At 40.4% G+C, this 16779-nt stretch overlaps 1 protein-coding gene and 1 pseudogene across 1 annotated transcript in view; both read left to right on the top strand.

Annotated features, from left to right (window-relative positions):
• VWA3B (von Willebrand factor A domain containing 3B) overlaps positions 1-16779 on the top strand; it is a 218312-nt gene that overhangs the window by 59317 nt on the left and 142216 nt on the right. The window contains 1 exon segment of the mRNA XM_076001008.1: positions 1492-1617. Within this exon segment, the coding sequence (XP_075857123.1) occupies positions 1492-1617 (126 nt within the window).
• On the top strand, positions 10383-12775 carry LOC105883666 (aspartate aminotransferase, mitochondrial pseudogene; annotated as a pseudogene).

Genomic DNA, 16779 nt, shown 5'->3' on the forward strand with positions numbered 1-16779 from the left:
CCCCAGTCTGTCTTGGTGGTGGCTTAGGGTCAATCTTTTGGCCCTGGGTGCATGAATCTCCTTGGGCAGCACCCTGGACCAGACGGTGGTCTCTCACTCACTATGCTTGTGGGATCTCAGGCAGCTGTGAACTATCATGCAGACTTAGGGGTGGGGAGGGGGTGTTGGATACATCTGACAGGAGAACAGGTCTCTGCGATGAGGCAGGAGCTGCTGGCTGACACTGAGATCCACTCCCTCCTTAGGACATAGCCCTAATTTTACTGCTTAGTGCACCCTGCTTAAAAGCTACACTTCACAGTTTCCCTCGCAGCCACATGAGGCCTGTGAGGAAGTTCTGGCTGTGGATAAGTAAGGAAGCTGTTGTGCGGGGCTTCTGGGAAGAGTGCTTAAAAGGGACTGACCCTGCCAGGGGCTGTGCTTATTTGCTCTGCCAGCATCCTGCCTCTGCACCACAGCCTGGACGTGCTGCTTGGCACTACAGAAGCCGGTGAATCCTGAGGTGACTCTGAGAACAGAAGGATGTGCTGCAAGATAGAAAGAGCCTGGATGTTTTTTTAAGTTTTTTTTTGTTTTTGTTTTTTTTTTTACTTTTTAAAATTAAACTTTTTATTTTGAGATAATTTAGATTCACATACAGTTGTAAGAAATGATACAGAGATATCTCTGTACCCTCCATCCAGTTTCCCATGTGGTAACATAGTACCACAGCACAGCCAGGAACTCCACTTCCATATAGTTAAGATATCACCACAGGAACCCTTGCATTGCACTTTTATCATCATACCTGTTTCCCTCCTGTCCCTACATCCTCTTTAATCTCTGGAAGCAGCTATCTGTTAGAGACTGGATCTCAATGAAGGCAGAGCCTCTGTCCTAGCCCTAGACCACTTACCTGTGCAATGAAATTTGATTGAGAGATGTAAAGATCTAAATTAATGAAGCCAAATATTACTTTTTAAAAATGTCCTACAGCCAAACTTAAACATTAAGTGAGACAGCTGAAGTTCAGAAAAGGAGGCCAGACTACTATTATTACATTAGGGGAAAGTACAGACTTGTGAAGGTGGTTTCACAGAAGCAGGAAATTGCAGCTAAGTCAAGAAAGGACTAGGGGCTGTTGCCTTCATGTACCAGTGAATTTCCCTTCCTCACAGCACTGACCCTGACTTCTATAAGGTGCTTTTGAATGTTTTTATTCCTATCTTATTTGAGTATTATAAATAATTGATCTTAAAATATCCTGGCTACTACAAATATTTAGTTTACAAGGATTTATGGCATCCTAACGTCTGCAGTTATGATTTCTTGAGGTGATAACACTTCCTTGGGGATTTCAGTTTTCTCAGAAAGAGATTAGTGGGGAAAGTGGAATTTAATGTTAAGAAATGTTCTAGAAACTTGGCTGCAATGTGCCAGGCTTTGATAGAACTGCCAGAGGGTTCTGGGGCCTGTCTCAGCTGGCCACTCACGCTGTGTCTCCCTTTCCAGGAGCTGGTGTCAGAGAGGACGTGTTTCTCATTTGGAGGGAGCTAAAAGAAGCCTGCAGCACCCTGGCCCAGATCCAGAGGCTGGTGGCCGAGCCGCCCGAATCAGACGTGGCCACAATAGACTGCGGTTGGTGCTATTTATGGTCACTAGTGTAAAAGGGTTGTAAATGTGACTAGTAGGGACCAAGGGCTGTTTCCATGTTCCTAATCAGGAGATCTCCATAGCCCAGATGCGAGGAGGTGCTGAGGAGAACTTCCAAAATGTGCTTTGGTGTGTGTGTGTAGATTGTCAAAGAAGAACCAGAGCTGGATAGTAGTTAAAGCAGTGGAAAAAGATTCTTCACAAACTATTGCAATAGGGGAAAGCAGACCTCAGTATAGAACTGGGCTGAAATATGAATACAATATAAACAAGTGGGGATTCACAGCCAAGGAGTAGGGTGAGGTCAGTGGATGGAAAATTACTAAGAAGAGGCAGCAGGAATAAAGGCTAATCCAGGATTCTGGCTGAAGACAGGCCAGGGTGATCAGACATCACCTAGGGGATGGTGGAGAATGAGAAACCTGATCAGTTATCAAGGTGATTAGATACTGAGGGTGGGGGATTCTGACAAAACTGACTTAGGATTTTTGCTAAAATCAGGCTATACAAAGATGAACATAAAAGTCCAAAGGTTGAGGCCTATTTGAGGATTCAGAGGAGGCTGACAAACATTTGGTCAAGGGGAGGCTTCCTCAGGATGCATGTACTCTTACAAGGAAAAAGAGCAGGAGGAGACCTCAGTGATGAGGTCAGCCTACTTTGGCCCTTTCCTGCAGACTAAATTACATCCAGACTATTGTGTCGGGAAACCATCCTACTCACCCTCAGATACCTACAGGAAAGGCTTAATCACTTTCCTTTGAGCAGGGTCTGGACCTCGCTGCAGAAAGGTGGCACAGGAGTATGGAATGTTTATCTAGAAGGGACAGGGTGAATGTGGGTTTGAATTATTTATATTAAGAAGAAATCGTTAAAATCTAGTTGTATTTCTGGACTTTAGCTTAGAGCTCCTTCATCTAAATTGAAATCTTAGAGTTTGGAAGACTAATTTGCTCTCTCTAAATGTAATGACAAGAATTATGGCTACCATTTGGTGGCCACTTATCATGTGTCAGGTGCTACTGAAAGGGCTGGGCTTCTATTTAGCTCATTTAATCCTCCTAACTCTATGAGGGAGTGGGTATTATCCCCATTTGATAGGTGAACAAACTGAGGCACAGAGGGATTAAATAATTGGTCATGGTCACATGGCTAGCAAATGTAGAGTCTGGTTTTGAACACAAAATGCAGAGTGGAGGCTTTCTGGCCTAGTTAAACTTTTAAAAAAGTTAGCAGTGATGCTGTATTCATCTTAGCATTACTTTCCATTATTCAATTAGCACCTTTCCTATTCGGAAAAATGAAAGCACTTCCCTGATGTTTGATGGGCTCCAGCCCTCCCCTCCACTGCACCATAGAAAAAAATCATTATATTTTTATTAGTGAAAGACACTGAGACTACAGGAAGTATTTTCCCCCTTTTTTCTTTTCAGCTAAAGCATTTTTCACAACAAAGAGCATGAGTTTTGAAGTGAGAAAGACCTGGTTATAGATACCAATTCCATCACTAGATTAACCTGAGTTAATCTCTTTCAGCCTTAGTTTATTCTTTTGTAAAACAATTATAATAACATCGATATTGAGGAACTATTGTAAAGATTAAATAAAATAAAGCATGCTTTGCACCAAGCAGGAGCTTGATAAATGTCAGCTCACTCTTTCCTTTCACATTTAGGGGAGTTGATATACTGATTCTCCTGTATAAATTCTTGAGCTAGTAGAGGATTTTCCTTTATAAGGCACCACTGAAAGCACATACCTTACATGTCAGGCACTGTTCTGGCTTTATCACCAGTAAGTGATTCAAACCTAGTCCTTCCATAAAAACACTGATATCTGCCTCCCACCCCTAGACATTTGCAATTTAACGCCTATGGGATGACATTAGGGTTTTTTGAAACCTCCCCAGGTGATTCTAATGTGCAGCCAAGTTTGGACCCACTGCCAGGCTGTGGTGCCTCTTGGTACTGCCTGTATTACAGAGGTACAATGGGGCAGAGAGTAAGGAGGCCAGGCAGGCTGAAACAGGGATGCACTTGAAGAGGAAAAATGAGGATGGGACCTGTGTGAAGAAAGGTTTAGGCATGGGCAAGCCTGCCCTGTGTGGAATAAGGCCCTATGGAGAAAGGCCTTTAAAGGAGGTGATTAAGGTTAAATGAGGTCATAAGTTGGGGCCCTAATCTCTGATAGGATTGATGTCTTCATAAGAAGAGAGAGAGACACCAGAGAGTTCTCTCTCTCCCCACAAGCACACAGAGGAAAGGGTGCGTGAGGACACTGGGAGAAGGTGGCCATCTGCAAGCCAGGAAGAATGGCCTCACCAGAAACCAATGCTGCTGGCACTTTCATCTTGGACTTCCACCTTCCAAAACTGTGAGAAAATAAATTTCTGTTGTTTAAGCTGTCCAGCCTGTGGTATTTTGTTATGGCAGCCCAAGCAGACTAATACAGGGAGTATTTAAGTTTGCTATAGTTACTCTTAAGGGTTAACAGAAGATTTCGATGTTATTCCTAAAGGAAAAAGAAGAACTACAGGCCTCAGATATTGGGCAATGATCTATCATTATCCCTTTATTTCAATCTAATACACACACAGAGAGACACCCAAAAAACTAAAAACCAAAATAACTCTAAGCAGAAATTTTCAAAAAATTCTTTGAAAATATCATTTTTATTTAAAAAAGAAAATTTAGTCAGGACCTTTCCTTTCCTGGATAGCCATCTAAACTTTTAGAAACTTTATTGGCCCCAGAGGCCACATGTAGAGTATCTATCTGACTTGCTCCTATTCCCATTCACTGCCCAGTGATACTGAAGCAAAGCCTGTATCAGTCCAAAATGCTGCCTGGACTGCTTGGGGCAGAAGCAGTGGCCATTCCCCCCAGTTGGCTACTCAAAGCCTACAGGCCAGAAGAGAGAGGGTAGCTGGCTGGAGAGAGGAAGGGGAAGATTGGAATAAATCAGGTGGGCTACCATTCCATCTGGAACCTTCCGGTAAATTAGACAAAGGATAGCAGCTCCCACATGCCCCTTGGGCTGGATGCACTGGTCAGTGGCCAGCTAGCATACACAACCTTAGGTCCAGGAGGGCAGTTTCTGGCAGGAATGATTCATCAGCCTAATGCCTGGATGAGAAGATGGTGAGGCCAGATGTTCTTGCCAGTGGTAATTTTGACCTCTTTAATTAGCAAGAGCAGGACATCAGAATTCCCTGGAATGAAAAAACTGACAAAAATATATGAATCAGTAGTTTTTAAGACACTAAATACTCAGCAATGAAGGCCAATGATCCCTGAGATAAGGCAACTAAAAAAAAAAATGTGAGCTCTAGATTTTCCCAGCTTACTGCCTTGAGAGAGTTTCCAGCCAACAGTACATGGAGGAAGAACCTAGGTGGAGCCCAGCAAACTTCCTGAGTTTGGGAAACAGAACTAAGTGTCTGGAGAGACCCACCAAGGCAACTAGAATTCACAGGACCAAGTGCCAGAGAGGAGAAAGGTACACAGAAGGAGAAGACCAGAAATCTGCAGAAGGTGCCAATCATGAATTCATCTGAATACTGATCAGCTCATTCACATGAGGAGAATACCTGAGTCTGGGAACAGAGCCATTGGAAAGAATTAGAAGAAAAGGGCTTGGATTTCACACACGGCCAGGTACAGCGCCTATTCTCACCAAGCCTGAAGGCTTTACAATTCATGGGGCCCCAGGTAGACTACCTGGGAAGGTCCTGCCTCAGTTATGGGAATGATTGGCCTTAAACTGAGCAGTGCAGTGGGTCCTCCTAAGAAATCATTAAAGCAAGACATGAAAAGAACAAACTATTGTTAGGTAGCATAACTGCATCTTAGAACAAAGCTCAAGAATATTTAAAAGAATATAAAAACACTCAGTACCCAACAGGGTAAAATTCACAATGTTGGCATCCAATAAAGATTACTTAGGCATGAAAATAAGCAGGAAAATGTGACCCTTAATAAAAAAAAATCAATCAAAACTGAGAACTGACACAGACATTAGAATTGTCAGAAAAGGCCAAGCTATAACTGTATTTCATATGTTCAAAAAGTTAAGTAGAGGCAGCGAAGGTATAAAAAAAGACACATATTGAGCTTTTAGAGATGAAACTTTTAGAGAAGAAAATATTTTGGATGAAAAACATACTGAATGGGATCAATGGTAGATTGATTAGACATTTCAGGAAAAAATATTAGTGACCTTGAAGACAGCAATGGAAACTATCCACAATGAGATACACATAGAAAAAAAAAAAAGAATAAAAAATTTAAAAAACATAAAAAAGCACCTGTGAGTTGTGGGACAACTTCAAGTAGCCAAATATACATGCAGATGGAGTTCCTAAGGCAAGGAAAGAGAAAATGGTGGTGGAGAACAGAAAAATATTTAAAGAAATAAATGTTGAAAAAAGTGTTCAAATTTGATTAAAACTACAAACTCAGAGATCCAAGAAGTTCAATGAACTCCAAGTACAAGAAATGAAGAAAACTACACCAGGCTACATCTTAATTAGTTTGCTTAAAACGGGTAACACAGAGGAAATCTTAAAAGCAACCAGAACAAAAAAGATATATAAAATTGATAGCAGATTACTAGTTCAGATGAAAACATAGTGTAGCAGCATCTTTTCTTTCAGTGCCTTAAACTTTCAACCTAGAATTCTGTATTCAGAGAAATTATCATTCAAAAACAAAGGCAAAATAAAGACATTCAAATGGGCAAAAGCTGAATTTATCATTAGCATGTATTATATGGGAAGTGATATAATATTACTTAAATTTAGACCATGATAAGTTGAAGAGGAAAACAATCACAAAAATAACAAAACAAACTAACAAAGGAGATAAAATGGAATTTAAAATGCTCAATCCAAAAGCTATCAGGAAAAAAAAAGACAAAGAGAACAAAGAATAGATGGGGCCAATAGAAAAAACATAGCAAGGTGATGGACATAAACCTAAACATATATATGTCAAAACTTATCAGTTTGTACATTTTAAATGTGTGTGGGTTATTGCATGTCAGTTATACTTTAATGCAGCTGTTTATAAAGTAAAATATGAGGACATGGATCAGTCCTAAGGCACTAAGCAGTTAATGGACATTGGTGTTGATACACCTGAGCATTCTGTGTGGGTATGCATTAGTGTGTGTGATCTAGTCCTGACTCTCAAACAAGAAGATGGCGTTTCTCACAAAATGTTAAAGAATTTGTCCAAAGAGAAATGTTACCTTTCTTTGGATGATGCTGTAGCTCTAAACATTTCAGGAACTCCTCATTTGGAATAACCTTCACAGCCATTTTGTAACCCAGTAGAGATAATTAGTCTAATCGTGCTGTGTAGTCATGCTTTAATCATGAATACAGTCTCAAAGATTCCATCTGAGATTCAAGAATTGACTCAGAATACTTAGTTATTTTAAAATATCAAAAGAAAAGGAAGTGGCTAGAGGTTCATTTAAGTTCTGCAGGCAATTCTAACCATTAGCATTACAGGAGTTTTGAGCACATTTTTTTTTTTGTTTGTTTTTTGTTTTTAACAAATAAAAGAGTGAGACAATGCTTTTTTTTTTTTTATTAGCATTGTATTAAATAACCAGCAAGATTTTTCTGTAGTCCTGGGTGGTAGTAAAGTACACAGATTCAGGGTTAGAAAGATAAACCCATTCTGCTCACTCCTGCTGCTCCTGTGTGACCATGGGAAAGACATTTATTATCCATGCCTCAGTTTCCTTATTTTCAAAATGTGGGTGATAATACCTACCCCAAAATTTGGATAGTAATACCTACCCCCATGAAGCAGTTATGAAAATTAAATGAGAACATACATGTAAAACATTTAGAACTGTGCTAGCATAGAGCTAGACTGTAATGATGGCTCAAGAAAAGGTTAATCCATTTATTTGTTCTTTTATTTATTGAGTGCTTACTTTATACAGCTCTCTGTGTGCTAGATGATAAGCATAATAGTGAATAAAACAGACATGGAAAAGACCCTCATAAATCAGGACCTACAAGGACCATTTCTTGCTTGTTGAAGGTAGAAAATCAGATGAATATGAAAGTATAATTACCAACTTGGGTATTATGATCAAAGAAAAGTGGGGGCTCTTGAGCTATTCTCTAGGATTAAGGAAAGGTTTCATGAAGAAATAACTTTAGAGCTGATATTTGAGGGTTGAGGAGGTAAGTTAATGAGGTGAAGGGTTGGAAGAGAGGGGAAGGGAAGTGTCTTCCAGGCAGAAGTACAGCATATGCAAAGGCCCTGAGGCAATGAAGAATATGGCACTTTAGAAGAACTGGAAAAGATGAATGTGGCTGGAGTTCAGAGTTCATTAATGAGTCTGGAGAGATAGGCAGGGACCAGATGGTGCTGGCTCTAGAGAGGCCATGGGAGGTGTCAACCCTTAATTTTATACTAATAGCCAGCCATTAGAGGATTTTAAACAGGAGAATAAGATAAAATTTTCATTTAGAAAAAAATCACTTTAGCCACTGGGTGGGAAAGAGGTTGGAGAGGAGGGAACACACAAGGGTGAGGGAAGAAAGTAAAGGCATTAGTACAGATAAGAGATAGTGGCATCCTGGACTAGGGTGGTAGTATGTGAAGAAGATGATAAATGGACAGATATGAGGGAGAGTTCAATTGTTGGATTGACAGGACTTGGGGATAAGTGAGATAGAGTTATCAAAAATAAGCTCTTACCTAGATGGATAGGGTGCCATCCACTAAGCATAGAGAATGCTGGAGGAGAACCAGCTTTGCTGGTGGGAGATGATGAATTATATTTAAACCTATTGAGTCTGAAGTGTCCTTGAGAGACCCAGAAGAGAAGTAAAGAAGACAATTGTCTTTGTAGGTCTGGAATTCAGATAACTGTGAGTAACACATACTGTTAGGGTGAAGTTAACATTCTTGGTATAAAGATCAATATGGACACATCGAGTGGGAATTCCATGTTTCTGAATCTTTGACCCTATGTTCTTTTGATTCTGATATCCCCAGAGAACATATCATCTGAGTTTTTTGTTCTTCACCAATGGTAGATGTGTCTAATCAGTGTTCTATATGAAGACTATTTTAGCAACATGATGACTTGTGATATGAGAGCAGAACAAATTAATATACAGAGCACTTGTACATGTTCTTCTTCTCAAGAATATCTTCCCCTTTTGCTCAGATAGGATTGCAGAAGAGATTTTAGTCATGACATAGCTGGTTTCTTATGCAGCTAGAAGCAAATGGCACACTCGTTGAAGTGTTCACACTTCAGGCAAGGCAAGGGATAAATATTTCTTCCTAGAACTCATATTTTCTCCAACATACCTTTAAAGCTCTCTGTACATTCAAATGAACATTAACAAGGCTGATTGATAAGCAGCAAGTGAAAATGCTAGAAAGGACCAAGACTGTGTTTACTCAGACATCCATTTTCTCATGGGTAATGAGCTCTGTATTTTTCAAACAAAAATATACACAGCAAACCATATGCATCAGAATACCATGTAATGCTCCCCCAATTCAGAATTAATGCTCAAAAATTTCCCCTAAAATATGAGAGAAGAAGTGGTCAATTAGAATTTTGTAGATGTGATGCATTTAATTTAGGAAAGATATTGAAATGTGACACAAGCATGATGAAATATCAAAGTTAAAATCATGTTGTTAAAAAGTGATTGTGAAAGGCACAACAAATCCATTAAGTGATTATATTCAGTATATTTGAACCCTTTAATTATGAAAAGACTAAAAATACCTGGGCAAAAATGGCAGAGTTAAAGACCTTCAAAAATTTTCTCCTGTATAAAAGCAATAAGGATGCTGTTAGAATCAACTTTTTTCAGGACTCTAGAAATTAACTAAAAGTGTACAGCAATCTGGGGAGTATTTATTCAAGAAAAGTGACTGAATCTCAGTAAGAACAGTGAGCTTGTGGTATTTTAACTTGCCCTGTTCACATTTCCCCTCTCTAGCTCCTCACTAACCTTGAAAACGAACACCCTGTAGTCACAGAGGAAGCCAGCAGCCTGGCAGCCAGCCACTGGAGGGAGCAGAATGTGGTTGGAGTTCCTTCAAAACCTCGTGTCCAGAGAATTCTCATTATTTGCCCTGTCTTCTGGTTCTCTGGAAGACCCCACTTGCAAAGCTTTTTTTTTTGCCCTATTTGAGAAGTCTTGTCTCTGAGGACTATTGTCAAAACAATGAGAGGTAATTCATTAACTTTGTGGCTGCCTGAGGTTGTAGATAACAATCAGGACAGACAATAGGTATACCAAAAAACTTAAGAGGAAAAGCTGGGGAATGAGATGTCCATTGGTATTTGAAAAGATCTGATATATTCCTAGCAAACTAGAAGGGCATACGCATGCATAGGGATGTGGGCATGCATAGACTGTACATATGCTCAGAAAAAGACTCAAGAAGCACCTAAATTCTCATCTTGTGCTGACCTTGAGGCTATGTACAATAAGAAGTAAAGGCTGAGGCAGAGTTGTAAACTGCTACAGCATTGAAAGCATGGCTCAATACACACACACAGCTCCTCAGAAAAGGAGCTCTTTATTCAATTATTTGAATAAAGAAGCATTTAAGGAACTCTTTATTCAATTATTAGCTAACCATTAAGTTCAATGAACAGAGACTCCAGTGATTACATATGACAAAGAATACAGAATTTACAGAATTCAGAAGTCACACACAAAAATAAAACAGCTTGGTGCCTGCGCCCGCTTGCCCTCCGCTCTGTCCCACAGCCACCCACTGCCCTCTTGTTGCCCACCATGGCCCTGCTGCACTCCGGCCGCGTCCTCTCTGGGATTGCCAACGCCTTCCACCCAGGCCTCACCGCCGCAGCCTCTGCCTGAGCCAGCTCCTGGTGGGCCCATGTGGAGATGGGACCCCCAGATCCCATCCTGGGAGTCACCGAAGCCTTTAAGAGAGACACCAATAGCAAAAAGATGAATCTGGGAGTTGGTGCCTATCGTGATGATAACAGAAAGCCTTACGTGCTCCCTAGTGTCCGCAAGGCAGAGGCCCAGATTGCTGCAAAAAATCTGGATAAGGAATACCTGCCCATCGGAGGACTGGCTGAATTTTGCAAGGCATCTGCAGAACTAGCCCTTGGTGAGAACAGCGAAGTGTTGAAAAGTGGCCGGTATGTCACCGTGCAGACCATTTCTGGAACTGGGGCCTTAAGGATTGGAGCCAGTTTTCTGCAAAGATTTTTTAAGTTCAGCCGAGATGTCTTTCTGCCCAAACCATCCTGGGGAAATCACACACCCATCTTCAGGGATGCTGGCATGCAGCTACAAGGTTATCGATACTATGACCCCAAGACTTGCGGCTTTGACTTCGAGGGCGCTATGGAGGACATTTCAAAAATACCAGAGCAAAGTGTTCTTCTTCTCCATGCCTGTGCCCATAATCCCACAGGAGTGGACCCTCATCCAGAGCAGTGGAAGGAAATAGCAGCAGTGGTGAAGAAAAAGAATCTCTTTGCATTCTTTGACATGGCCTACCAAGGCTTTGCCAGCGGTGATGGTAACAAGGATGCCTGGGCTGTGCGTCACTTCATTGAACAGGGCATTAATGTTTGTCTCTGCCAATCATATGCCAAGAACATGGGCTTATATGGTGAGCGTGTTGGAGCCTTCACTGTGATCTGCAAAGACGTGGATGAAGCCAAAAGGGTAGAATCACAGTTGAAGATCTTAATCCGTCCCATGTATTCCAACCCTCCTCTCAATGGGGCCCCAATTGCCTCTACCATTCTGACCACTCCCGATTTGCGAAAACAATGGTTGCAAGAAGTGAAAGGCATGGCCGACTGACCGCATCATTGGCATGCAAACTCAGCTGGTCTCTAACCTCAAGAAGGAGGGCTCCTCCCACAACTGGCAACACATCACTGACCAGATTGGCATGTTTTGTTTTACAGGGCTAAAGCCTGAACAGGTGGAGCCACTGACCAAGGAGTTCTCCATCTACATGACAAAGGATGGCCGCATCTCTGTGGCAGGGGTTACCTCCAGCAACGTGGGCTACCTTGCCCATGCCATTCACCAGGTCACCAAGTAATTTCCTTGGTGTAAAGGAACAGAGACAACCTTTCTGTCTTCAGCCTCTGCTGTTGTGAGCTTCACACGGAGCATGAGGGAGGGTAGATGGTGGTATGTGGATCATGTCTTTCAACCACAGTGCATAACACTCAGTGATCGAATGTGTTTGTGAGAAAAGAACATGCAATAACATAGGGCAGAGGCATCCGTGGCTGGCGTCTGGAATTTTGTGGCTCTAAACCAAACTCTCCCCCATCCTTTTATCTCCCACTTTTCTGAAAGAGTTTGCACATGCAAGAAAGTCATAGCACCAAAACATCTGTCAATCATACCATTGTAATATTTCAGAAGCTTTAATTGAAGTATCTTATGGTGTCAGGGGTTCCTCATGAGAAATAGCACATATTAGCAGCTTTGAGAGAAGACCTAGTTGTGTTATTTACAGTCTGCTTCATGTTTGTCCTCCCATAATGGAGCAACCTTATCAATAGAACATATTGCAGAAATTGTGTTTTACCAATGAGTCTGCTGCCACTGTAGCAAGGAAGATAAAAGATGGTATTTCTTATTTGAGAAAAAGAGAAGGCTCGTTCTTCTCCCTTATCGTTGCTGTTCTTTTCCTTAGGCACAAAGATTTTTAACTAGCTTAGATTTTCATCACATTCTACTGCTTGATTGACTGACAACCCCATCCTATCAGATTTATTTAAGAATGAAGAACATAATTTTCTACTCATACCATACCCTCGCCTTTCTGGGCAAAGAATAGTGGAGAGTAAGTAACTGTACTTTATCTTGGCATCCTCTTCAATGATTATGTAATTGTCTCCTGTCAGGGTGTTGCCTCTGCCCAGGTGGACCTTCTCCCTTGCTTGAGTGTGGTTGTGCAGTCACTCATCTCACATCACGAGTGCAGGGTAGTATCAAGAAAGAGGATATTTGGGGCTTTGTGTGCTACCAGCTGGGCTCAGGCTTTACCCTTTGGAAAGATAACCACCATCTGCTCTAATCATGTAGACTTACTGCAGCCTGGTTTCTCTGTTACAATAAAATTACTGTAGACCCCCCCAAAAAAATAAATAAATAAAACATAACAAACAGATTCACAACAAACCCTGGGGAAGTGGGAGAATCTGATTTCTGGAGTTGCTACATTTTATTATTTAAAATTTTCAGTGGTCAACAAAAATTATGAGACATGTAAGAAAACAAAGTATGGCTCATACACAGAAAAAAAAATGCAATTGGTAGAAACTGTCCTTGAAGAAGCCTAGACATTGACCTTATTAGATAAAGATGTTAAATAAGCTATTTAAAGAACTAAAGTAGGCAAGCGCAGTGGCTCACACATGTAATCATAGCACTTTGGGAGGCTGAGGAAGGCGGATTGTCTGAGCTCAGGAGTTTGAGACCAGCCTGAGCAAGAGCGAGACCCCGTCTCTACTAAAAAAATAGAAATTAGCTCGACTGCTAAAAATATATATAGAAAAAATGAGCCAGACATGGTGGCACATGCCTGTAGTCCCAGCAACTCGGGAGGCTGAGGCAGTAGGATTGCTTGCTTGAGCCCAGGAGTTTGAGGTTGCTGTGAGCTATGCTGAGGCCATGGCACTCTAGCCTAGGCAACAGAGTGAGACTCTCTCAAAAAATTTAAAAAAATAAAATAAAATAAAGTAAACTATGTCTAAAGAACTAATGGAGAAAGTATAAGAATGATGTCTCACCAAATAGAGATATTAATAAAGAGAGAGACATTTTTATTTTTTAAAAAAGAACCAGATAGAGATTCTGGAGTTGAAAAAATTCTAGAGTATAAAAATTGAAATGAAGAGCTCACTAGAGGGTTTCAACACCAGATTTGAGCAAGCAGAAGAACAAACCAATGAACTTTTAGATAGGTCAACTGAGATTACCCAGTCTGAAGAACAAAATGAATAAAGAATGAACAAAAATAAATAGAGCCTCAGAAACCTATGGGATACCATATATATACCAACATATGAACAATGGGGTCCCAGAAGGATAGGGGAGAGAATAGCAGAAAGAATAGTTGAATAAATAATTACTGGAAATTTCTCATATTTGATGAAAAAATTAATTTACCTAGCCATGAAGCTCAATGGATTCTAAGTAGGATAGAGATTCACACCAAGATATATAATAATCAACCTGTCAAAACTTTTAGAAGAAAAGAAAAAGTAGATGAATTATACTTCAAAAAATTTACAAAGTTTTATGCTTAAATGGACAGACATTATCAATAAAGTGAAAAGACAACCCACAAAATGGAAGTATTTGCAAATTATATATGTGGTAAGGCTCTAGATCCAGGAAATATGAAGAACTCTTACAGCTCAACAATAAAAAGACCAATGCCTAATAAAAAATAAATGAAGGATATGAATAGTTATTTCTCCACAGAAGATATATGAATAGCCAATGAGTGCATAAAAGATGTTCAACATTTCATTAGAGAAATGCAAATGAAAGCCACAAGATACTATTTCACATATACGTGGATGGCTATAATTAAAAAGGCAGGTTAGATGTGATGGCTTATACCTATAATCCCAACACTTTGGTAGGTTGAAACGGGAGGATTGCTTGAGGCCAAGAGTTTGAGACCAGTCTGGGCAACGTAGTGAGACTCTGTGTCTACAAAAAATTTAAAAATTAGCTGTGTATGGTGGCATGTACCTAATCCTAGCTCTTTGGGAGGCTGAGATGGGAGGATTGCTTGAGCCCAGGACTTTGAGGCCACAGTGAGCTATGATCACACCACTGCACTCCAGCCTGAGTGACACAGCAAGACCCTATCTCTGGAAAACAAACAAACAAACACAGAAGACAGACAATAAGAAGTGTTGGAAAAATATGGAGAAACTGGAACCATCACGCATTGCTGGTAGGAATGTAAGTGTAGTGTAGCTGTAGCTGCTTTCAAAGTAGTCTGACAATTCTTCAAAATGTTAAACATATAGGTAGCATATGACCTAGCAATTCATACCTAGGTATATACCCCAAAGAATTGAGAACATATGTTCATAGCAGCATTATTCATAATAGCCACAAAGTGGAAACAACCCAAATATCCATCAACTGATGATAAGCAAAATGCAGTATAGCCCTAAAATGAGATACGCTGTAGCCATAATAAGTAATTTGGTAATGATACCTGCTACAGCATGGAGTAACTTTGAAAACATTATGCTCAGTGAAAGAAGCCAGACATAAAAGATCCCATATTGTATGATTCCATTTACACAAAATGTCCAGAATAGGCAAATCTGTAGAATAGGTTAGTGGGAGGAGAAGGGAAATGAGGAGTGACTTCTCATAGGTATGGGACTTTGGGGGAGGGTGATGAAAATGTGCTAGAATTAAATAGTGGCCATGGTCACACAACCTTGTGAGTGTACCAAAAACCACTGAATTGTGTACTTTTAAAAGATTGAATTTTATGGTATGTGAATTCTATTTTTAAAAAGTTTTAAAGGATACATGCAATAAAAATGCATATAATGCAATAAATGCAATAAAAATATGCTGACTAAAGATTTTTCTAAAAAAAGGTTTTCTAAAAAAAACCTTGGCAATGATGATGCAAGAACAGAAAGGTGTCAAATATTTTAATTTTCCAAGGGAAACAGATGCAGCTTTCTGTCTTGGTTTGATTGTAACATTCCCACTCTGTTTCAGAGTCCTCATCCTCACTACTTACCACATGGATTTCAGGTCTCTCTGTCTAACTTGCCCAAACTCTGTCAATCCTTTTCTCACTTCTTAATCTCAATTGCTCCATATTGCACAAAGTATCTTGATCTGGTCTGTGTTTATCATGTGATGCCACAGCTATTTTTAAAGAAGTAATTGCCTAAGGTACAATTTGGTGCCTGATCCTCAACTATTTCAATTTATTTTCAATGGAAATTTAGATGTCGACACATTAAAACATAGCTTTTGTAATTCATCTCTTGCAGTTTGTGTTCCCTTTAGTGGTTTCTTCTCAGTCTTCATGTAGGTTTGTCACTAAGTTGACTACTACTCCTTGTAGCTTGGTAGCCAGCTGCAGGTGTTGTAGTTTAAAAATTCTTCCTGCAGCTGCTGTATTCACAGCCTACATCTAAAGTAATTCTTTTTAAACTTCCTTCTTTCAGAATTATAAGGCAGACGGGAATGTGAGAGAAAAGTAGAACCATGTCTTTTGGAGGGCGTTAGCTCCTCTTCCATGTTCTTTCTATTATTGGTGCTTATGCTCTTTATGTCTGATTCCTTTTTGCCTCTTTGTTTTTTATTTCCTTCCTCTCTCTCCCACCTCCACCTCTGGAGGATTATAGGAAGCAGGAACACTCAGCATTGGAGTCATGTATAAATCCACTGATTTATAAACAAGTTGGGTAAGCCATGGAGCTCATTTTACAACAGAGATGTTACTTTGATTTTATAAGTATTAAAAGAAGAATGTAAAAATCATTTTATAATGTTCCAGGGGAGAAAGAGCCTAAAATTCATCAAGACTCTTTCCCATTCTCCCATGAACTTAATATTATAATTACACACTCTAATAGGCCTCCCCAAGGTTATATGTCAATCTGCTGAAGAACAGACTCTAAAACTGCCCATTTGGACTCATATATTAGATATGTACGTGACATCACTGCATCTCTTTGGGCCTCAGCCCTCATGTGATTAGCCCCTGGGGCAATCCAAAGAACATTTACAGGGTCTCTGCAGTGAGTCAGTTTTGCAGAATAGTGGTGAGTTACCATCCTCTGTCTCCTTTGACCCTCCTCCCTCTTTCTTGGCTCCCCTGCAGTGCCAAGCAAGTGTGCTCAGTGCATGGTGCCTTAGCAAGTATAAGTTAACAGAAAATCAGTTAGCAAGTACAGCAAAGGGTATAATTGCCCAGAGATGGGCTGCTCTCTTGTGCTGTACTGTCACCACTTGCCTCCTGGGTCTCAGGCTGGGACAGTATTCATCTCACCTTCAGAGAACCTGTAGCCCTTATAGCTGTTGTCTGCTGAGCCAGCTCACCAGGCAGAAATCTCACCAGCAGGCAAGATCCAGAC

This window comes from Microcebus murinus, chromosome 3 (assembly GCF_040939455.1).
Source record: "Microcebus murinus isolate Inina chromosome 3, M.murinus_Inina_mat1.0, whole genome shotgun sequence".
In the NCBI taxonomy this organism is placed as follows: domain Eukaryota; kingdom Metazoa; phylum Chordata; class Mammalia; order Primates; family Cheirogaleidae; genus Microcebus; species Microcebus murinus.